General features: G+C 45.2%; 2 protein-coding genes across 8 annotated transcripts in view; both read right to left on the bottom strand.

Annotated features, from left to right (window-relative positions):
* The window catches only part of pcp4l1 (Purkinje cell protein 4 like 1), a 23,710-nt gene extending 16,987 nt beyond the window's left edge, over nucleotides 1–6,723 (bottom strand). The window contains exons 1-2 of one of the 2 annotated variants that reach the window (XM_014156465.2): nucleotides 6,316–6,723; nucleotides 5,969–6,022 (exon numbers count right to left, since the gene is read on the bottom strand). In XM_014156465.2, the coding sequence (XP_014011940.1) occupies nucleotides 5,969–6,022; nucleotides 6,316–6,324 (63 nt within the window). In that variant the 5' untranslated portion in view covers nucleotides 6,325–6,723. The remainder of the gene's footprint in view (nucleotides 1–5,968; nucleotides 6,023–6,315) is intronic. The other variant, XR_001322250.2, reaches the window with a different exon arrangement.
* Nucleotides 6,724–9,354: 2,631 nt separating this feature from the next.
* The window catches only part of LOC106577970 (zinc finger protein 219), a 76,503-nt gene continuing 61,669 nt past the window's right edge, over nucleotides 9,355–24,188 (bottom strand). For 5 of the 6 annotated variants that reach the window (XM_014156469.2, XM_014156470.2, XM_014156471.2 and 2 more), the window contains 6 exons: nucleotides 22,774–22,837; nucleotides 20,859–22,373; nucleotides 19,869–20,700; nucleotides 19,279–19,425; nucleotides 15,207–16,093; nucleotides 9,355–15,060 (listed from right to left, as the gene is read on the bottom strand). In XM_014156469.2, coding sequence (XP_014011944.2) covers nucleotides 15,273–16,093; nucleotides 19,279–19,425; nucleotides 19,869–20,700; nucleotides 20,859–22,370 — 3,312 coding nt within the window. In that variant the 5' untranslated portion in view covers nucleotides 22,371–22,373; nucleotides 22,774–22,837 and the 3' untranslated portion in view covers nucleotides 9,355–15,060; nucleotides 15,207–15,272. The remainder of the gene's footprint in view (nucleotides 15,061–15,206; nucleotides 16,094–19,278; nucleotides 19,426–19,868; nucleotides 20,701–20,858; nucleotides 22,374–22,773; nucleotides 22,838–24,188) is intronic. The other variant, XM_045701451.1, reaches the window with a different exon arrangement.

The following is a 24,188-nucleotide window of genomic DNA, read 5'->3' as shown; positions in this document are numbered from 1 at the left end:
GAGCCAGTTTGTGCTGTTCTGTGAAGGGAGTAGTACACAGCATCGTACGAGATCTTCAGTTTCTTGGCAATTTCTCACATGGAATAGCCTTCATTTCTCAGAACAAGAATAGACTGACGAGATTCAGAAGAAAGGTCTTTGTTTCTGGCCCTTTTGAGCCTGTAATCGAACCCACAAATGCTGATGCTCCAGATACGGAACTATTTTAATTTAAAAAATAAAAATATTTCACCTTTATTTAACCAGGTAAGCTAGTTGAGAACAAGTTCTCATTTACAACTGTGACCTGGCCAAGATAAAGCAAAGCAGTGTGACACAAACAATAACACAGAGTTACACATGGAATAAACAAGCGTACAGTCAATAACACAATAGAAAAAAAGAAAGTCTATATACAGTGTGTGCAAATGGCGTGAGGAGGTAGGCAATAAATAGGCCATAGTAGCAAAGTAATTACAATTTAGCAGATTAACACTGAAGTGATAAATGAGCAGATGATGACGTGCAAGTAGAGATACTGGTGTGCAAAAGAGCAGAAAAGTAAATAAAAACAATATGGGGATGAGGTAGGTAGATTGGGTGGGCTATTTACAGATGGACTATGTACAGCTGCAGTGATCGGTTAGCTGCCCAGATAGCTGATGTTTAAAGTTAGTGAGGGAAATAGAAGTGTCCAGCTTCAGCGATTTTTGCAATTCGTTCCAGTCACTGGCAGCAGAGAACTGGAAAGAAAGGCGGACAAAGCAGGTGTTGGCTTTGGGGATGACCAGTGAGATATATAGCACGTGCTATGGGTGGGTGTTGTTATCGTGACCAGTGAGCTGAGATAAGGCGGAGCTTTACCTAGCATAGATTTATAGATGACCTGGAGCCAGTGGGTCTGGCGACGCATATGTAGCGAGGGCCAGCCGACTAGAGCATACAGGTCGCAGTGGTGGGTGGTATAAGGGGCTTTGGTAACAAAACGGATGGCACTGTGATAGACTGCATCCAGTTTGCTGAGTAGAGTATTGGAAGCTATTTTGTAGATGACATCGCCGAAGTCGAGGATCGGTAGGATAGTCAGTTTTACTAGGGTAAGTTTGGCGACGTGAGTGAAGGAGGCTTTGTTTGCGAAATAGAAAGCCGATTCTAGATTTGATTTTGGATTGGAGATGTTTAATATGAGTCTGGAAGGAGAGTTTACAGTTTAGTCAGACACCTAGGTATTTGTAGTTGTCCACATATTCTAGGTCAGAACCGTCCAGGGTAGTGATGCTATTCGGGGGGGGGCGTGTGCGGGAAGCGAGCGGTTGAAAAGCATGCATTTGGTTTTACTAGCGTTTAAGAGCAGTTGGAGGCCATGGAAGGAGTGTTGTATGGCATTGAAGCTCATTTGGAGGTTAGTTAACACAGTGTCCAAAGAAGGGCCAGATGTATACAGAATGGTGCCGTCTGCGTAGAGGTGGATCAGAGAATCACCAGCAGCAAGAGCGACATCATTGATATATACAGAGAAAAGAGTCGGTCCGAGAATTGAACCCTGTGGTACCCCCATAGAAACTGCCAGATGTCCGGACAACAGGCCCTCCGATTTGACACACTGAACTCTGTCTGCAAAGTAGTTGGTGAACCAGGCGAGGCAGTCATTTGAAAAACCAAGGCTATTGAGTCTTGATATTGTTTAGTACCTTGAGCGTGGCTGATGTGCACCCGTGACCAGCTCGGAAACCGAATTGCACAGCGGAGAAGGTACGGTGGGATTAGAAATGGTCAGTGATCTGTTTATTAACTTGGCTTTCGAAGACTTTAGAGAGGCAGGGCAGGATGGATATAGGTCTATAACAGTTTGGGTCTAGAGTGTCACCCCCTTTGAAGAGGGGGATGACCGCGGCAGCTTTCCAATCTTTAGGGATCTCGGACGATACGAAAGTTTGAACAGACTGGTAATAGGGGTGGCAACAATGGTGGCGGATAGTTTTAGAAAGAGAGGGTCCAGATTGTCTAGCCCAGCTGATTTGTACGGGTCCAGGTTTTGCAGATCTTTCAGAACATCTGCTATCTGGATTTGCGTGAAGGAGAAGCTGGGGATGCTCGGGCAAGTAGCATAGGGGGGGGCGGAGCTGTTGGCCGGGGTTGGGGTAGCCAGGAGGAAAGCATGGTCAGCCGTAGAGCAATGCTTATTGAAATGTTTGAATATCATGGATTTATCGGTGGTGACCATGTTACCTAGCCTCAGAACAGTGGGCAGCTGGGAGGAGGTGCTCTTGTTCTCCATGGAGTTATCCAACTAGTCTAAAGAAGGCCAGTTTTATTGCTTCTTTAATCTGAACAACAGTTTTCAGCTGTGCTAACATAATTGCAAAAGGGTTTTCTAATGATCAATTAGCCTTTTAAAATGATAAACTTGTATTAGCGAACACAATGTCCCACACAGGAGTGATGGTTGTTGATAATGGGCCTTTGTACGCCTATGTAGATATTCCATAAAAAAAATCAGCTGTTTCCAGCGTAGCCTAGTGGTTAGAGCGTTGGACTAGTAACAGAAAGGTTGCAAGATTGAATCCCCGAGCTGACAAAGTACAAATCTGTCGTTCTGCCCCTGAACGTCATTGAAAATAAGAATTTGTTCTTAACTGACTTGCCTACTAAACTAAAAATGAATACAAATTTACAACATTAACAATGTCTACACTGTATTTCTGATCAATTTCATGTTATTTAAATGGAAAATAATGTGTTTTTCTTTAAAAAAACAAGGACATTTCTAAGTGACCCCAAATCTTTGAATAGTAGTGTATAAGCCTACAGGGAGGCTTAAAACTGCATCGGGTCCACGGGAGTGGCGAGAGAGAGGAACTACCCTCCTCAGCAGTAAAATGTCTTTATTTATAGACAGAAATAAAGTGATTATCTCCCTGTCGAGGAGAGGGGGAAAAGGAGGAGGAGGAGGAGAGGAGACCGAGCGAAAAGCCAATAATATTCTAACATCCCAGTCAAGAAGAGGAGAGGGAGAGAGATAGAGTCAGGAAGGCAGAGAGATAAGGTGGGATAGGTTGAGAGATGGAGGGGGTTTTCACTTTTTGCCTCAGTGGCTGGAGGATTGGCCTCGCGCTGCAATTAAGACCTGCTAATTAGCCCCACATGACTAAAATAGAACGTGTTTAGTGAAGAGGAAACCTGCTAACTGTTAATTGCAAGCATGTGTGCTTGTGTAGGCTGCCTGCAGGCACTTGCGACAGTTGCGCAAATGTAACTTCTTAAATCTATCAGCCTAGTCTATTTAATTTGATATTTTAAGAATAAATAATCAGTCACAAATTCCAACGCTTCTGAACTTGACAAGAGAGGCGACAAGTACAAAATGAAAGGAAAGACTTCAAAACAAGCAGCTGTGTCAATTCTGGCGCCAAACATGACTTACATAAGGCAACTCGTTTCATTGCATGCTACTCAACTCTTGTCTTCAGAGGCTTGCAAATGTGCCGCGCATATTGGCGCTGCCGGATATGTGCGCACGAGTTTTAATACCCTGGCTGTACAGTATGTTCTCGCGCTGTTGCTAAGGGGAATATTGTGTGGTTTTACTAAAGGGATGAAGAATAGCAGGAACACCACAAAACACGTCAACCTTGGGTGGAAAGTAGATTTGAAAAAAGATAAAGCCGACAGGGGGGTCACGAAACGGAGGCAAATAGAAGAGCCATCTGTCCACTCTATTTTTCCAACACAACCACAAGAGCACCAAGTAGCACCGAGTAAGATAGCTAACAGTGCGACTGCAGTGTAGGGCCCGTACTCACAAAGTGAATCAGAGTAGGAGTGCTGGTCTAGGTTCAGATCCCTCCCCCTGTCCATATACACTGAACACAAATATAAAAAGAACATGTAAAGTTTGGGTCCCATGCTTCATGAGCTGAAATAGAACATCCAATACATTTTCCATACACACAAAAAGCTAATTTCTCTCAAATGATCTGCACAAATTTGTTTACAACCCTGTTTGTGAGCATTTCTCTGTTGCCAAGATAATCCATCCACCTGACAGGTGTGGCATTTCAAGAAGCTGATTAAACAGCATGATCATTACACAGGTGCTCCTTGTGCTGGGACAATAAAAGGATACTCTAAAATGTGCAGTTCGTGCACAACACAATGCCACAGATGTGTTTGGAGAGAGCATGCAATTGGAATGTCCAACAGAGCTGTTGCCAGAGCATTGAATGTTCATTTCTCTACCATAAGCCACCTCCAATGTCATTTCAGAGAATTTGTCAGTACATCCAAATGGTCTCATGACCGCAAACCACATGTATGGCCTTGTGTAGGCGAGCAGTTTGCTGATGTCTATGTTGTGCTCCATAGTGTCGGTGGGGTTATGGTATGGACAGGTATAAACTACAGACAATAAACACAGTTGCGTTTTATCGGTGGCAATTTGAATGCACAAAAATACCGTGATGAGATCCTGAGGCCCATTTTGAGGCTCATTTTTTAAAAAGGTATCTGTGACCAACAGACGCATATCTCAGTCATGTGAAATCCATAGATTAGGGCCTAATGAATTTATTTCAAGTGACTGATTTCCTTATATGAACTGTAACTCAGTAAAATCAAGGAAGTTTTTGCATGATGCATTTATATTTTTGTTCTGTATAATATTATTCATTATAATCGAAAAGGCAAAACCGATTAATGGTGTCACTAATAAGTATTGTGATTATGGCTCCTAATAAGTTGTAGGCAAACTTTGAACGATATTAATAATTGTAGTTAAAGAACATTTGAACCCTGAATTATGTGGTGGCAGGTAGCCTAGTGGTTAGAGTGTTGTACTAGTACCCAAAAGGTTGCAACATCAAATCCCCAAGGTAAAAATCTGTTGTTCTGTTGTTCTGCCTCTGAACAAGGCAATTAAACCTTGTTCAGACCCTTAGCCTTCCCTGTAGCTCAGTTGGTAGAGCATGGTGTTTGCAACGCCAGGGTTGTGGGTTCAATTCCCATGGGGGGCCAGCACAGAAAAAAAATGTATGAAAATGTATGCATTCACTACTGTAAGTTGCTCTGGATAAGAGTGTCTGCTAAATGACTAAAATGTAAAAAAAAAAAAAATGACTATGCTGTCATTGAAAATAAGACTTTGTTCTTAACTGACTTGCCTAGTTAAATAAAGGTGAAAAAAATCTATTAGGTGAACATACAGTATATGATCCTATATAAACCATTGACTAAAAGTGAAAAAACAGATTCACCAAGAACCAATGCAATCTTGGCATAGAACTATAATATTTGGTTACGTCCCAAATGGTATTCCCTATTTAGTGCACTACTTTCGATCAACGCCCATTGGCACCCTATTCCAGTCCTATGAGCCCTGGGAATAGGGTGCCACTTATGAGTCTGAAACATTACAACAGATGTCCAATTTAGTCTCGATTACTGTAGGCCTAATAATAACATTTTGAATAGTCAAATGGCAAGTTACATTTACGTGAAATGTCCATTTCTTAATAAATGGATACCAGAGACAAAATGGGTAGAGACAAAACAGGTAGGCTAAACCGTGAAGACTAAAGTTTATTTGATAAATTAGAAAATAAAGGGACGTGCTACATCATGATTTAAGTCCATGATAGACCGCGTAGCCATATAGCCCAGATGCATCGTAATAAAATCATCTCTATTCCAGAGAAACAGGTGTGTCTGACATCTGCGTGACAATTCACACCGGCTGCGGAAGGGACTTTTGCCACCCATCACTGGGCTTGAACGGCTGTTCACAATGCCCATCGGCGATGCAGGCCTCGGTGGTCTACAACGTAGAGCCGGTAACAGCCAGGTATTTGTGAGCGGACGTCCAGTGATTCTCGCCTCGCGCTCTCGGTACAGTGCCCGTTTGATTTGGGACCGGAGCCAACCAATAGTCGCAAGAAGATGGAGACAGAGCTGCGCTCTGAAAACGAGACTTTCAAAAATGTTTTTACCGCACCTTGCACGGGTTGCGGCCATGGGGTGGAGGTGCGGTGTGTCGTGGTGGCATCATCTTAAAGATAATCAGATAGACAGTTATGTGAGCAGGGTAAAAATGAATACGTCCCCATGTTAAAGTGAATAAAACAAATTGCTATAATTTCCATCCAAGCATAACCATGGGATTTACTGAATGGTGCGGATTATATAACACATGGGAGTTATATTGTGCATTCTCATAGCGTATAGCCTTTAGCCCAATCAGTACAATAACGGCGGAATAATAATAATCACCTCATTAATATAGCCTAACAACAACTGCGACTCCAACTGTTAGAAACAGATAGAGTTGATCTGCACACCTACCTCGCTCATGTTGAGTACGTGCAGTAGGGAGAGAGTTCTTCAAACAAGTGACTTCTTCACGTTTTTATAGCCGGTTATACTGGCAGTTTCAACGGTCTCTTTCCTTGGAAAAACACTTCAGTCGATCAAAGGTTTTTAAAGAGAAACTAAAAGGATGGGCCAAATACAGAAAAGTCGGGGACGGGTGTAGAGTGGAGCAGCACAACGTTTCATTGGGCTAAACGGTAAACTGACTCCGTCTCAAGCAGACAGTCTAGGATACAGCAGCATGGATAGTGCAGTCAGAGCAAGCAGTGCGGTTTTGTGCAACAGAGAACGTCAGAATCCTCTGTACCTCTCTGCCTCCCCCCACCCTCTCTCCCTCTACTCTTTCTTGCTCGCCCACTCAAGAGCGCTCTCACCCACTCACTGGAGACTTGCCCTTGTGCCAACTGAGCGGTGAAGCGCTGACGCTTACTCCTGGACATGAATCTTTTAATAAATCACTTAGGAATAGATAAAGTAACATTTCTAACAAAACAATTGAAACTAGAGAAGTTTAATCAGATTGTAATGTAAAAATTACACCATTGAGACGAACTCCAAAAATGCGTCATATTTGATGAATGGTGCATGCGCTATGATAGATCTCAAAATAGGCCGACATGACATCATCAATCGTCGTATCATATTTAATGACAGACAGTGATATATAGTTTCTGTTCATCCTATATGTCAGGAAAATGTGTGGGTACGTGACCATGAGACCTACATTGTGCTATCGTTCCCCTCAGAGGAATGGGAACCACACATTTTCCTTACGATTTTTGAATTGTATCAGCCAGGAAAACAGAGTGGCCCCCCTCTATCATAATCACATTCATACTCCCTCCAGTCACAGAATCACATTCATGATACCTGTGAATCTAGATGTGCCTGTTATACCCAGTAGACGACGATAGAGCTCCACCGTCTATTTTTACAGTCAAGGGTTGCATGCCAAATGGCACTATATAGTGTTATAGACAATAGCCCCATGAGCCCTGTTCAAAAGTAGTGCACAAATTAGGGAATATGGTGCCATTTGGGATGTTGCCAAGTTGTCGAGAGGTGAAGGGTGGAGTGCCAATTTGAAAAAAATTGCCTCTAATGTACTGACTGATCTTGATGTCCTCCGGTACTCCAACACAGTTATAGGCCAGTATGAATAGACACGCTCATATGATAACATCATTTATCATGGCACACTGCACTATGATGGTTCAACAGTGTATAGTCACATGGATGTCGTAACCCTTTAGTGAAGGCATGGTGAAGTCCCATCAAGTTTTAATCTTGTGTGTTAATTAGGGGTTCAGCAGCAAAGCTGGTGAAACCCTGTTGTATTTGTTGCCGTTCACTATTGTTATTCATGCAAGCTCATTATTCCATAGCGGCCATATTGTTTCAGCTAGAGTTTAGGAAAATAGTGTTTTTGACGCTATATATTTTTTAGATGCTGTATGCCGAATTTGGTTCAGATCGGTCCAGCGGTCCAGTTCATTATTGTTATTAATATGTTTCTTTTTCTGACGTTTCGGTGGGAAAAAAAGCAAATTCCAGTGAGATGAAAAGGCCCAGGATTGTGCAATTTAGCAACATGGTAAAGTCCCAAGGGCCACACTCTCTCATGCAATATCATGCCAATTGGCCACATGGTGTCGCTTTAACAAGCAATAAAAAATGCAAACTTTGAAAGATCAGCCTCTGCACCCCGTTTGACAGAGTCATGAAATTTTGTCCATGGGACTGTTTCCTCACATTGAACAAATTTGCCTCAAGAACCCATAAAGTGATGGATTCGCCATCATTTTGAATGTTGTCAAAAACACTTCAAACGCTACTCTGGCACCGAATGACCGATCTTTGCAAAACTTGATATATGGCATCTATGGACCAAGGTCTGTAAACACACTATAACCCAGGCTAGTACATCAAACAACATGGCTGCAACGGACCAATAAACATTCACGTGGGCGTGGTTTGTCACATAAATGCATTTAAATCAGTCACAGATAATTGTATTGTAACGAAACGTGGTACACATGTTCCAAACACTGTGAAGAGTGAACATAGCTCAGCACATTCATATTGACCACATGGTGGCGCTATAACGGGCACATTCTTATATCTCTTGATCTGTTTGACTCAAAGTGATGAACTTTGGCACACATGTTCAAGGATAGTCTAGCTAACCTGTAAAATATGGTTGAGTTTGTCCACATTGTGGTGCTGTTGGACAGGTAAAACCATTTATTCAACCTCATTGGCTCATAGCGGCCATACTTATTCAGCTAGAGTTTTGGAAAATGGTGATGCTATATACCAAATTCATAGATGCTATATAGCAAATTTGGTTGCAATCAGTCCAGCGGTTCTGGAGAAGATGTTTAAAGTAGTCAACATCATTGAAAATGGTCCAAAATACATAAAAAGCTAATAATATTGCATGATCAGTTTGATTTGACTTCTGATATTTGGCAAGCATGTTAAGTAGTACAGAAGTAACTCTTACCAGGGCAATGTGTCCAACTTGTCCTAATGGTGGCACATTGGGCACACAGCTGAACCCCGGCAATGCTGCTTGCAGCTTTAATCTTATGTTGTAACCCTACATATAATTATAATTGAAAGCATCTGAGAGTAGGAGTGCTGATCTAGGATCTCTTCTTATGTAGCACACTTGATTCGGTCATGGTAATGTGATGAGGTAACCCCGCCTACGAATATCAAAACTAGTGTTGAACCCAGGTTCATATCCTGCGTGTGATACATATAATATCGATTATTCATTATGATCCAAAGGGAAGAACTGATCCTAGATCAGCGCTCCGACTCTGAGAGGTTTTGTGGATACAGGGCCCTGGTTCTTCCCAAGGTTTCTTTCTTTCCTATGGAGTGTCCTGTCTTTTTCTTTACCTCTGTCCCCCTGCAATCCTTCTCGGGTACTGACCTTGAAATAAAAACACTGTAAGAGAGCATTAGAGAGTGACACAGGACTCACAAAAAGAAGTTGTCAAACCTTGTTTTTCTTTGCGTTTATTCATCTCTAATGTTTTTTTTTTTTTTTTTTAAATCTGTCCACAAACTCATATTATTAGTTACTACTATGTTAGGTACATTTTTCCCTCACTGCAATGGCAGTCATCTACACAAGAGCCCAAACCCAGCACTTCCCTCCACCTCTCCAACAGACAGTGGTATTGGACCAAATGGCACCCTATAGTGCACTGCTTTGGACCAGAGCCCTATGGCAATGGTCAAAAGCAGGGCATTTAATAGGGAATATGGTGCCATTTGGGACACAACCCATCGCTATAAGATGCCCTCACACACCACCATCGTTTTTTTCTTCGAACAAACCAACTACGAAATTAAGGGTCAACAATATACACTATTGTGGACGGACAGTTTATTAGGTACACCACCACATTCACGAAAATGGATCGCTCCTACAGACAGTGAGTCACATGCCTATGGCTTGTTGTATAAAGCAGGCAGACAGGCACCAAGGCATTTAGTTACTGTTCGATTGAACGTTAGAATGGGCAAAACGAGTGACCTAAGCAACTTTGAACATGGTATGATCGTCTGTGCCAGATCCAGTATCTCAGAAACGGCTGCCGTCCAGGGCTTCTCGAGCATGACGGTGTGCAGGGTTTACTGAGAATGGTGCTACAGATAAAAAACATCTAGCCAGCGGCAGTCCTGTGGGTGAAAACAGCTCGTTGATGAGAGGTTGAAGGAAAATGGCAAGAATCATGCAAACTAACAGGTGGGCCAAAAACAGACAAATAACGACGCACTACAACAGTGGTGTGCAGAACAGCATCTCAGAATGCACAACTCGTTGATCCTTGTCACAGATGGGCTACTGCAGCAGACGACCACACCGGGTTCCACTCCTATCAGCTAAAAACAAGAAGAAGCGGCTCCAGTGATCACGCGATCACCAACTCTGGACAATTGAGGAGTGGAAAAACATTGCCTGGAACATGACAGTGAGTTGTACTTGAGTGGCCTGCGCAGTCCCCAGACCTCAACCCAATAGAGCATATTTGGGATGAGAAGGAACAGGCTGTACCGCCGTCCAATCTGCAGCAACTGCGTGATGCCATCGTGTCAGCATGGACCAATCTCCTGTGGAATGTTTCCGACACCTTGTAGAATGACACAAGAATTTAGGCTGTTCTTGAGGAAAAGGGGGTGCTAGATAGGTGTGCCTAATAAACTGTCCGGTGAGTGTAGCTAGGCACCAATTAAAAGATTTCAAGCATGTTTCAGGGAGATTTTTCAGTGCAAAAAGCAATTGAGGAAATATTTAAGATTGCCTGTTGCCTGTCTGGGACATTCATATTATCACATTATATATAGTGCTCCAAATTGGCGCAGTGGTCTAAGACACTGCATCTCAGTGCTAGAGGCGTCACTACAGACCTTGGTTTGATTCCAGGCTGTATTACAACTGGCCGTGATTGGGAGTACCATAGGGCGGCGCACAATTGGCCCAGCGTCGCTGGGGTAGGCCGTCATTGTAAATAAGAATTTGTTCTTAACTGACTTGCCTGGTTAAAGCATTTAAATAAAAATATGATATATTCTGTGGGCAATTTAAGAGTACGATGTAGATTATATTCATTGGATCGAACATGTTTGTCAGTTTGAGGGCAAGTCAGTTACCTTTAGGTCACTTCTCCTATTGTTGGCAGGGCACTTGTCCTATCTGCCAATGGGAGGGAGGAGTGGGCGGGACTAGCACTTGGGTTTACGCTCTCTTTTTAAAAACACAACATCTCTAGTGCTATAATGTTCTGTACAACATTAAACAACACATGTTTTTCTTTTTTTCTTTCTTTCTTCTCCATAATAATGCCAAAGCAATAATAATAATAATTATAAGAAGACTCCATCTCATCATGTTACTCCATCTCATCAGGCATCAAATGTCAAACAAACGTACGGACATCACACAAACTGACAATACGAATCTAAGAATAAAAGGCCTCAATACCAGATAGTACACATCATCACCTTCTAATGGTGCCACAGAGAGAGAGAGTGACAGGTTACAGAAGAGAGGAAGAAGAGAGAGTGACAGGTTGTGAAAGAGTGGAAGAAAAGAAAGAGGTCACGGAAGGGAGGTAGAGAAGAGAGAGTGACAGGTTACAGAGGCGAGGACGAAAAGAAAGAGAGGTTACGGAAGGGAGGTAGAGAAGAGAGAGAGAGAGTAACAGGTTACGGAAGAGAGGAAGAAAAGAGAGAGAGACATGCACACAGACATGAAAGGATAAAGGGATTGAAAGGGGGGAGGGAGTGGACAGAACAAAATTGGAAGGTCACAAAGAGGATGAGAGAGAGAGAGAAAGAGAGAGAGAGAGATGTGGGCTAAGTGCTTTTGGTGAGCTTACAAAATACCAAATCCAGGAAGTGCTTGACACAGAAGGCACGGTGGCTTTGACACTACAGTCTACATCCAAATGGGCACTCTATTCCCTAAATAGTACACTACTTTCGACCAGGGTGCATAGCACTAGTTTTGACCGGGGCTCAATGGTCCTGGTCAAAAGTAACGGACTATATAGGGAATAGGGTGCTGTTATGGATGTAGCCTGTCTTTAAGGAAACACCACTTAGGGAACTTCTAAACTCATATAAGGCGCTCTAATGAGGATAGAAGTAAAACACATAATGCACATAAACCAAAAGTAAGGCTGCGGTTCCAATCCCAGGCTCTCGCCGTCAACCAATGGGCAAAGAGGGCGAGAAGGCAGGACTTATCCAATCAAATAGTTTAGTGATGTTTACAATCATAAGTAGGGATTTAAAAAAAATGTATTCCCAGATATTTGCATGTTCACTGTGTGCAGAACTGTGTGTGGTATGATGCTCTAAGACAATACCATGGCTATGGTATGTGATACTAGGTATAGGTTCATATTTTTATATCAAATTATATTTTGTGATGTAAACTTGAATCTCATACAAGCACTTAATAATAACATGAGAATAAAGTTTTGATTGGATTATTGATTGATTGATTGATTGATTGATTGATTGATTGATTGATCGGGGCGAGGGGATGGAAACGGCAGCTTTTTACTCCAACAGAATGTGACTCATCATATTTTCATAAGATATAGGTTTGGTCTATAGATAAAGTCAAAATAAAAATGACTACTTTGGGAAATTATAAACCTTGCACAGTGCTCTTTATAGACAGCTGGGTTGGGGTCAATTCCATTTAAATTCCAGTCAATTCAGGAAGTACACTGAAATTCCAATTCTCTTCAATGGGGAAAATTTGGAATTGGAATTGGGTTGACTTTCTGAATTGACTGGAATTGAAATGGAATTGACCCCAACCCTGATAGACAGACATTCCAACTAGTGTTTTCCTCACAACAACAAGCCTTATATTTATTATTATTACCTATATTCATAACCTTCTCTGTAAGCTTCTCTTCTTGAAATGAAAATAAACAAAGGGATTTTGTTCTTATTTTTTTTCTTATCTTCTTGTCTTTACAAAAGCTACACACACATTCTACCGGAATGTATCTATTGATTTGTTAGTTTTTTTTAATGCTTACTCTTTTCTATTGTTCTTCTTCTTCTCTTAAAAAGAAATGAATCTAGTCATCTAAAAGACGGCGTACCCCAAGAGTACAACAGTTTCCTTTCTCAGCTTCAGTCCCCTGCTCTGTGAGGGAACTTACTCTTTTCTCTCCTCCATTTTTCCTCCCCCTTGTTTTTTTTTTCTTTTTCTGGTAAAAAGAATGAAATGAAAGTGTGACACGGTCGTGGAGCCTTGGTCACCTGACCAGACGTGTCAGCTGACTGTGTTCGGGATGCACCGTCCATCTGTCTGTCTGTCGGTCCCGTGTCCCCCAAAACAGTCTTCTGTTTGTTCAGTGGTCAGTTGGTCACCACGACAATGTAAGAAATAACCGTTATCCCATGTCAGACACTGAACACGCTGGCATTTCTGCTGTAAACACTGACCTCTGACCTTTCACCTACATTTTCACTTCTTGACCTTTCACCTTGACCTCTGTTGATTCATATGTATATCTATTGTTTCATCATCATCAACTAAGTGCTTTATCTTTTTCTTTTCACAGAAGCCACAGAGAGATGCTATCGGTCTCTTGTAACGAGAGACAGATCCACACCACTTTGTATACCACTACAGCTTTCTATTCACAATACCCTAGAACCATTTTTTAAACATATATACTTTAGCTTTATACTGTATACTCAGATATCATTGTTCTATAAGAGCCCAGAAACACTGGTCTATACTGTAGATCTCCCTTGACGACATAGCATACATAGACAGGCACTAAACTGAGGGGAAAACAGGAAATGACAAACTGCTCCTCTGTTCCCATGGTGACCTCGGAACAGCCATCCGACCAATGAGAGGCAGTGACAACAGGGTCCAGGATCATCTTGTCCTTGATCATTGTCATGTCAATAGTTGTCTGTTAAAAAGTTGCTCCTGTTGTGTTTTTTGTTGTTGTTGCAGACAGCTGGATAGCTTAGCTTGAGTTGACGGCTTGAATGGTTCCGGTTGAACCGCGGTTCCAGAAATCGGTGCTCTTGAACAGACCATAATATGACCTTGAAAGTGTCAAGAAGTCGTATCTTATTTAAACGGCAGTTGTGATGAAGTTTGGCTTATTTTGACACTTTTTCTGCTGAAGATTTCCTCCATTCACAGCGGTGGGTTGTATAACTAATCAACAATGTTACACTTATAAGTATTATTATTCTCAAAACATGAAGTATAAGGTCTGCTAAAATCCTTTTTGTGTTCTCTGGAATAGTAGAATGTCACAGTTTCATTTTGCTCACATACTAATATTAAGAATCACAGCAGCAAGAGGACAATCTCGATCAAATCATCACAATTAGCCCTCTTGGTAGGAGATGGAATGGAAAACAGGAAATGTTGAAATATAGAAGAGAAGGCCTCAAAAGTCCTACACTGTACTGTGTGTTTGTACAAGGGGGGTTGTGGTTGGTTGAGAAAATTGAGAGGACTGCACTGAACTCCCGGGATGTAAATATTAAAAGAAGAGAGATAAAAATGGAGGATGTTTAAAAGGGGTTCCTAAGGAGGTGTGTGAGCTGTTGTTTACATGACCCTCTCCATGGACATGGTTCTCAGTCCGTGGCCTTGAAAGTCAAGGGTCAGGGGTCGTGACCTTGACAATGACCTTGAACTATGTAAAAGAGGTGATATGAACTTGACCTCCAACCTATGACCCCCAAACAACTTCCTTCCTGTCTAGTTGAACCGCTTTTTCCCTTCTCTCTGCAGGATGACATTGTTGTTGTTGTTTAGTCCCCCATCACTCCTTCCTCCCCTCTGGTTAGACGGTCAGAGCCGAGGGTAGGTGACATGGTGAGAGACATCCTCATCCCATGCTCTCTAGGAGAATCCCCAGGACTACTGCTCTCCCCTTCCAAATCCTCCTCTTCTTCTTCCTCCCCTTCCTCTTCTTCCTCCTCTTCCTCATCCTTCCTACTACTGGCGAGGCCACTCTGTGTGTTCCTGATTGTGGTGGAGGCCCGGTTAGAAGCCTGGGGGTGGTGGTGGTCGTAGCTACCCTCGAGGTCCCCTTCCTCTGGTGTGAGGCCGTTCTCCACCCCCTCTCCCTCTCCATCCTGGATGAGGCCCACTCCTCCAGGGGGGCCCGGTCTTCGGCCTCGCTCAGATACCTAGGATAGGACAGGATCAACTTTAGGAAGTGTTACCCATGTCATACACGTCATAAGCAGAAGAGTCTACTTGCGGACTGTGTTTTTTCCTATGCACTGATTATAAGTTGCTCTGGATAAGAGTGTCTACTAAAAGCATCTCTTACCTCCACAGGGCCAGGGGGTTGGGGTTGGGGTCGACCCGGGGTTGGGGAGGCCTCTGGGGCCTGTGGTCACCCAGGGCGCTGGGGATGGAGGGCCCTCCTCTTACGCCTGGACTTGCTGGTGTGGTTGACTTGGAGGTGCATGGCCATGAGCTCGGCTGAGGAGGTGCGGAAGGGACAGAACAGGCACTGGTTGAGGGTATCCCCTGCTCCTCCACCTCCTCCTGGTACTCCATCCTCCTCCAGACCTCCGAGCCCAGGGGAGGGGCGGCGGGAGAGGTCCAGGGGCTGGGACAACAACCCTCCCTCCTGGGAACCCCGAGGAGCTGACCCCCCTCCCTTCCGCTCCCTCCCATTAGCTGGCACCATACGGCTGGTGGTGAGCGGTTTGCGGCGGGACACTTTGGGCGCCTTTGGTGGGGTTGGGGTGGGGGTGGAGGTTGGTGACTCCCCTGTCCACCCTCCCTCCATCCCTCCCTGGTACAAAGCCCCCATCACCCCGGACAGATACCGGTACTGGCTCTCCAGATCTGCCTCTCTCAGTCCCGCCATGGCCTTCGCGTGTTCCCTGTCTCTCTGCTCGGGGAGGCCCAGGATCCAGGGCTGGTGCTGATTGTGCCTGGAGGAAGGCGTCTCCGCCGGGCCTCTGGTGGCCGAGCTGTGGTTGAGGCTCTGGGGCCGGCGCTGCTTGGTCATCCCCTCCCTCCCCTCCCCCTGTGGAGCTCCCCCTCTGCCCAGGGAGGCGGTGGTGAGGCCTGGGGAGGAGGCAGTGGATGAAGAGGCTCCCATGGTGTTCCTCTGTTCTCTGTGGTGCCTCTGGAGGTGGTACTTTAGAGAGCCTGACTGGGTGCCAGCGTAGTCACAGTGGGGACATTTATACGGTCTCTCCCCTGAAAGAGATACATAAACAAGTTGTGGTTATCAGGGCAATGGTACAATGGAGGAATGTCAGTAGATGGATAGTAACCTTTGTATAATTATAATTCTGCTCAAAAACCCACATTTAGAGAAGACCACTGAACTAAAGATGGAGCAGCCCATCTGGCATTTGCCCAAACTTCACTATGGACAGTCTGTTTCTTTCCACAGAGAAAAGAAAAACAACAATTCTGCGGACCTTGAGGCCCGGATCTCTGCTGTAGGGCACTATTTTTGGCTGCTGTTAAGGTGACAGTAGTGTCAAATGTACGTTAGTTTGCAATTTCGTCACGTAAAAACTGATACACTGGCATTTTCCAGCCCTAACGCCAGGTTTGACAATTTACCTGTCTTATGTCAGCACTCTTGCTCTCAGATGAGAGGAAATATTTTAGGCGTGTCCTTAAACACATGATCCAAAGTGCTAATTTCAGGTAGGGTTGGTAGAGATATTTTAAGCCCAACCAAAAGCTGTTGGTTATGTCATGAATTTCGACAGCGGAAAAGCAGCCTATCCAGCTTTTGACTTGGAAAAACATGTATTTATCATTTAACTTTACTTAACTAGGCAAGTCAGTTAATAAGAACAAAATCTTACTTACAATGACTGCCTAGGAACAGTGGGATAACTGCCTTGTTCAGGGGCAGAACGGCAGATTTTTTACTTGTCAGCTCAGGGATTTGATCTAGCAACCTTTCAGTTACAGGCCCAACACTTTAAACACTAGCTTACCTTCATCCCCCTTGGAACACTCCACAGAGCGGGACTTTATGGAAAAGTGGACAGAAAAAAGCCATCGCTTAAAGACAAAAATAAGCAAATATGTTTGGTGTTTGCCAAAAGGCATGTGGGAGACTCCCAAACATATGGAAGAGGTACTCTGGTCAGATGAGAATAAAATTGAGAATTTTTGTCAATCAAGGAAAACGCAATGTCTGGCGCAAACCCAACACCTCTCATCACCCCGAAAATACCATCCCCACAGTGAAGCATGGTGGTGGCAGCATCATGCTGTGGGGATGGTTTTCATTGACAGGGACTAGGAAACTGGTCAGAATTGAAGGAACGATGGATGACGCTAAATACAGGGAAATTCTTGAGGGAAACCTGTTTCAGTCTTCCAGAGATTTGAGACTGGGACGGAGGTTCACCTTCCAGCATGACAATGACCTGAAGCATACTACTAAAGCAACACTCGAGTGGTTTAAGGGGAAACATTTAAACGTCTTGGAATGGCCTAGTCAAAGCCCAGACCTCAATCTGGGCTTTGGGGTGGCAAGTAGCCTAGTGGTTAGTGTTGGACTAATAAACCGAAAGGTTGCAAGATTGAATCCTCGAGCTGACAAGGTATAAATCTTTCGTTCTGCCCCTGAACAAGGCAGTTAACCCACTGTTCCTAGACCGTCATTGAAACTAAGAATTTGTTCTTAACTTACTTGCCTAGTTAAATAAAGAAAGAATAAATTAAAAAAATCCAATTGAGATTCTGTGGTATGACTTAAAGATTGCTGTACACCAGCAAAACCCATCCAACTTGAAGGAGCTGGAGCAGTTTTGCCTTGAAGTATGGGCAGAAATACCAGTGGCTAGATGTGCCAGGTTTATAGAGACTTACCCCAAGAGACTTGCAGCTGTAATTGCTGCAATAGGTGGCTCTACAAAGTTTTGACTTTGGGGGGGTGAACAGTTATGCACGCTCAAGTTTTTAGTTTTTTTGTATTATTTCTTGTGTTTCACAATAAAAAATATTTGACATCTTCAAAGTGGTAGGCATGTTGTGTAAATCAAATTATATATTGAATATATATATATATCCACATTGAAGCCATGCAAATACTTAGAACAATGTGGACTGCAAACAGATTCAAAATAACATATTTACCAAAGACGGGATAGGTCTACATGTTGCAATTTTGTCTGTAAGCTTTTTAACTAACTATAATGGACTAACATTGGAATCACAGTTGATTCCAAGTCAATATGTAAAAGACTGTAAATACACAACTTGAAGCAACCACATATTCAGCCATGGAACACTTTCTGATTGGCAAGGCTTCGACACACCCACAACTTGTTTTCTCATGAAAAACCCAACCCTTTCGCGGCAACACCAGCATCTGCGCCGTTAATTGTCCTTGTGAAAATAGAAAAAACATTTCTTACACACCCCCGAACCTATAGCGCTACCGCCCAGCGCTTCGATTGACCATTGCATTAGGTTCATTAAAATAGAGCCAATAGAGTACATGAGAGGAAACTATATGGTTATTAAAGTATTAAATGAGCTTGTTGTAACACATTTCAAACAACAGATGGCAGTACTCCATCACAATCTAGAACCCTGACTGGCTTCAATTGTACTTAACTAGGCAAGTCAGTTATGAACAAATTCTTATTTTCAATGACGGCCTACCCCAGCGACGCTGGGCCAACTGTGCGCCGCCTTATCGGACTTCCGATCATGGCCAGATGTGATGCAGCCTGGATTCAACCCATGGACTGCAGTGACACCTCTTACACTGAGATGCAGTGCCTTAAACCGCTGCGCCACTCAGGAGTCCCTACTAGAGTGACAAGGAGGATGTTCCATGTAATACCCCATCAGACTCAAACGGAAGTGTTGAAAGTAAATACTGCTAGTGTCAATTTACTGAAGTATAATTATTTACCAAATGAATATGAACAGACAGAGCAGAGGATTGTGTCTAAGAATCAGCAACTTTAATAGTAGGAATTTAATGAATGTTGTATTGCTGTTAATTAGATGTTAAGTCCCCAATATAGGGTTAGGGTTAGTTAAAGTTAGTTGAAGTTTAGTGTGCTAGAGTAGATTGTATTGTTGGTATTATTTATCTGAAATCCAAATGGATGTCTAGCCCCTTACCTCCTAGCCACTTTGAGATGTCATTGAACAGGTGGAAGCGATATGGCGACATTTCCACACAGCCAATCAGAAAGTGAGATGAAGTTATTACCGTAACGCTTATACTATATCTTATCCAATCATCTCAGATCTACAGGAGTGCCTAGGCCCTAGGTTGGATAGATACGCATAAGCGTCCTAGGCCCTAGAGTGTAGGGTTTAGGGACTAGGGGTTGATTTGAGATCCAGCCATTGTTAGGTGAGTTGGTGGGGGGGGCTAGTGGCAGGCTCACCTGTGTGAACTCTCAGATGCACTTTAAGGTGATGGGAAGAGCGGAAAGCTTTACTGCAATAGGGGCAGTCTTTCACCCCCGTGCCTCGCACACGTTCCCTAGAGCTCACCGAAGAGCCTGACGAAGAGCCAGACAGACCATTCTCTCCTGGAGAGAGAGAGAGGGAGGGAGAGGATGGGGGGAGGGCGGGGAAGGGAGAGAGTGAGAGGACAGGACAGAGAAAGAGAGAGAGAGAGAGAGAGAGAGAGAGAGAGAGAAAGAGCGAGAGAAAGAAAGAGGGGGAGAGCAAGAGAAGAAGGGAGGGGGAAAGAGAGAGTGAGAGAGGGAAGAATGGAGGATAGAGTGGGAGAGAGAGAGGGAGAAAAAGGGAGGGAGAGGAAGGGAGGGAGAATAAGAAAGACGGATCAGAGATTTGACAATGGAAGAAATTTAGCGAGTGATATTGATAGCTAATTGAGTTGCTAGCATCTACACTCACCCACTCTTTCTACAAGCTTTTTATTTGTGTCCTGTTTTTCTGTAATGAAAATGTAAAACAAACGGAAGACATATTGGAGACGTTTTGTTGGGGTGAAGTCATGTCAACGTACCTTGGAACTGTGACATCACTGAGTGGAACCCTCCGACGACTGCTTGTTGATGCTGATGCTGAGATCCACTTTGAAGTTTGGACTCCTGTCTTCTTTCAGTACTACTTCCTCTCCCTCCTCCTCGTCCTTCCGCACCCCGGCTCCCCCCTCCATCCTCCTCTCCTCCCCCGGCGTGGCGTGGAGGGTGACCGTGGCTCTTCTGGGGCCGCTGGACGTGGACGCGGGCGTGCGCCACCACCTGCTGCAGGCTCCGGAACAGCTTCCCACAGTCGGGGCACTCCCATGGGGCTCCGGAGGACGGCGGCTCCTCCCGGGGATCCAGACCTCCAAGGTAGGCCCTGACCTGCTCAGATTCCCCAACCACGGTGCTCCTGGATGGGGCTCGGTGCTGCTGCTGCTGCTGGGCCTGTTGAGCTGCTACCAGGCTACGAGCTACAAACTGCCACATGGCTATCTGGTCTCCTCCATCTGTTGTCTCTCTACCTCCTCCTCCTCTTCCTCCTCCCCCGTTACCATTCCCCATCTCTGCAACCTGAGCCACTGCCTGGAGTCGTTCCATGCAGCTGGCGCCGCCGTCGCTAGGCAACCCCAGGTAGCCTAAGATGGCAGATTTACTAGAGACTCCGGCGCCGTCCCGGTCGCCCCTTCCTCGTCCGCCTCTCCCCCCTCCACCACCACCTCCGCCCCCACCACGAGCCAGCAGGAGGCTGGAGTAGAGAGCGTTGAGGCCCTGGTTGGTGACTGAGCCTTTGGGCCCTCCTTGTTCAGCCCCGGCGCCAGGGGCCACCTGCCCCACCAGACCGGCCTTCAGGCCCAGCTTGTTGAGGTGCACCTGTAACAAAGTTTAAAAGTCACAACACATCTTCAATAGTTTGGCTATTACAGAATATGCTGACACACACACACACACACACACACACACACACACACACACACACACACACACACACACACACACACACGCACACACACACACACTAGGTCACACACCTTCATGTGGTTCTTGAGGAACCAGGGCTCCTTGAAGCCACGGCCGCAGACCTGACACTTATGGTCCAGAGAGTCCTTGTGCTTCCTCATGTGGCCCTTCAGGAACCAGGACTGGGTAAAGCGCTGGCCGCATGTCTCACAGCAGAAGGCAGGCAGAGGGGATGCCCCTGGGCCCGGGGCTGTGGTTGGGGTGATAGTGGGGGTGGGCAGGGGGGCGTCTGGAATGGGGGTGGCGATGATGGTAGTGGTGGTTACAATAGGGGGGTGTCTGGGGGTGTAGGGGGGCAGGGTGGGGAGGTCCACAGGTGGGGAGAGGGACAGGGAGGACAGGGAGGGGTGGCAGTCCTGGAGGTGTGCGGACAGGCGCTCTTCCTGGCTGGCAGAGAAGGGACACAGGGTGCACTTGTATGGGTTGTGGAGGATCCGGACGTGGCGAGACAGCTCCGAGGCGGTGCGGAATTTACCTTTGCAGGCGTGGCAGCGGAACGCGGGCGCTGCTGCTGTGACGGCGGTAGCTTTATCCAAGATGGTGGGACCCACACCACCCAGGCCGCAGGAGGAGTAGGGGGAGGTGAGGGAGACAGAGAGGGGCACCTCCTCGGTCAGCAGAGGGGTCAGCTGTGTGCTGTCGTCCATCAGGAACTGCTGGAGGGTCTGGTGATCCATCTGCAGAGCCTCCTCTAGGGCTTCCCTGTCCCTGTCCTCCCCTCTAAGGCCCTGGGTGAGAGATCCAGACAGCGGGGGGCTCTGGAGCTGGCTGTAGTGGTTCTGCCCGACATCCTTGTGGTTCTGGTGGGTCTTGAGATGTGGCTTGGACCCCGTCCCAATGATGCTACCGGACGCGGTACCGGTCCGGTACAGAGCCGAGGTGCGGCGGTCCCTGTCTAGACTGTGAGCGCGGGCGTGGAGCGACAGGATACTCTGAAAGCGGAACTTCTTCCCACACACCAAGCAGGGGAACTTGAGCCCGGCCACACCCCCAGAAACACCCACCATCCCAGGAATTGATCCTGACAGACTCCCCCCGTCCTTATGGAAGAGCTGGAGGTCCAGCTCATCACTACAGGTGGCACCCTGCTGCCCGGAGGACAGAGCCAGCTCCAGGGCCCCGAACCCTGAGAGAGGGGCTGACGATGTCGGAGTGGCCGGAGGAGAGCTCTCCAGAGAGGGGCTACACACCTCCCGAAGACCCCCCGGGAAGAGAGCAATGGCTGGGGTGGGGGACAGAGGGACTGACAGCCTCTCTTCATCCTCCTCTTCCTCATTGTGGTGATTGAGGGGGAAGGGGGAGAGGGGGGAGTAGGGGGTGGTGTCCGGGGTGTCGGAGGTCGGGGTGTGGGACAGGGCTGTGGGACTGAGGGGGACAGGCAGGTCCAGGAGGCTGTGTAAAGGGGAGAGTTGGGAGCAAGAGTGAAGGGAGGCCAGAGGACTGTGGTCCAGAGATGGTAGTGTAGGGGGTGACTGGGGCGGCTCATAGGACAGAGCCAACACACACTCAGGAGGAGAATCCATTCTCTGTGAGAGAGAGAGAGAGAGAGAGAGAGAGAGAGAGAGAGAGAGAGACAGAGAGAGAGAGAGAGAGAGAGAGAGAGAGAGAGAGAGAGTCAGGTGATGTCATTAGAGATCAACAAGGTAAGGACTTTATTTGTATTATTTGACATCAGAGTGGCAGTCCTTAACATACTCCATATCTGGATATTGAATTACATGATGCAAGGCAATGACGAACACTTTGTTCTCATACCGCTTCATTGCTGGAGAGTATGGAGAGCGAATGAATGACATTTTATTTTCGTGTTAAATCGCTAGTTGGCAAGCCATCCTTTTTGGGATTAATTTACACATAAACCAACTTTACAATAATTCACAGTGATGATTCAGTGATAATTCTTCCGGTGTTCTGTACAGAACTCACCAGTAGTATGTGTGATGATATGCCATGCTTCAGATTCTTGGCAGAGGGAGCCTCCTTTAGTGCTCTGAGAAACACACACAGTCAATATGTTATCACATATGTTTAAAAAATATGTTAAAACACACATATTTTAACATTATAAATCCTCCTGCTGCATATTCCATTACACCGAAAAAAAATAACATATTGTTCATCCATGTGGTATGTGTGTGTGTGTGTGTGTGTGTGCGTGTACATGCATCAGTCTGTCTGTCTCTCTTTTCTACAGGTGTGTGCTTAAATGTGTAACAGGTGGTCACCTGTTTGATGTTAACTTAACCATATGTTTGATGTCTGTGTGTATGAAGGGTGTGTGTGTGTGTGTGTGTGTGTGTGTGTGTGTGTGTGTGTGTGTGTGTGTGTGTGTGTGTGTGTGCGTGTTTTCATTTCACAGCGTGTGTGTTGTGTGTGTGAGCTAAGCGCACCACAGGACACGGACTGTCCCAAACAGGATGGGCGCGAGATGTTTTGACTTCCCCACACACCCTTCCTCTGTACTCATACAGTAGCAGCTTAACCTTTAAAAGTCTAAGCCTACCTTAACTAACATATGGAATTGTTTTAGGATGGTCATACCAATGATCATTTAGCAATTTCATTTAGAATTTTAGGACCCCTGTAAGTATTAAAAAATATATTTAAATTTTAAACATTATTTGATAAAATATTGAATTTGGCATTTACTACTATAGAAATGCACTGATAGCATAAATGGCAAAACAGACAGTCAAAAAATAAATCCTAAGGAATAAGGTTTTGAAGTGTATTTCCTATATCTAGGAGATAAAATAAAGCTCAGGAAATATTTTAGCTTTTTTGGACACATATTCAAACCCTTTTTTCAGTGGGTGGGTGCAAAACGACATCCATACTTCCATTTATTTATTTTTTTACCGGTACCGGTTACATTCAGACGAGTCCCGTGACACTTGTGGGGGTCGTATAGAGAACACCATTGTGTTAGTGAGAGTCTCTTTCCATAGAGTGATCGTAAAACATTTAAATGTGTTAACCCTCGCAAGACTGCTGGCCCAGACGGCATCCCTAGCCACGTCCTCAGAGCATGCGCAGACCAGCTGGCTGGTGTGTTTACGGACATATTCAATCAATCCCTATCCCAGTCTGCTGTCCCCACATGCTTCAAGAGGGCCACCATTGTTCCTGTACCCAAGAAAGCTAAGGTAACTGAGCTAAATGACTACCGCCCTGTAGCTCTCACTTCTGTCATCATGAAGTGCTTTGAGAGACTAGTCAAGGATCATATCACCTCCCCCCCACCTGTTACCCTAGACCCACTTCAATTTGCATACCACCCCAATAGGTACACAGACGATGCAATCACCATCACACTGCACACTGCCCTAACCCATCTGGAC

The sequence above is a fragment of the Salmo salar genome, chromosome ssa18 (genome assembly GCF_905237065.1).
Source record: "Salmo salar chromosome ssa18, Ssal_v3.1, whole genome shotgun sequence".
NCBI classification, from domain to species: domain Eukaryota; kingdom Metazoa; phylum Chordata; class Actinopteri; order Salmoniformes; family Salmonidae; genus Salmo; species Salmo salar.
Note: the sequence above shows the minus strand (reverse complement) of the source record. Positions and strands in the feature narration are given on the sequence as shown.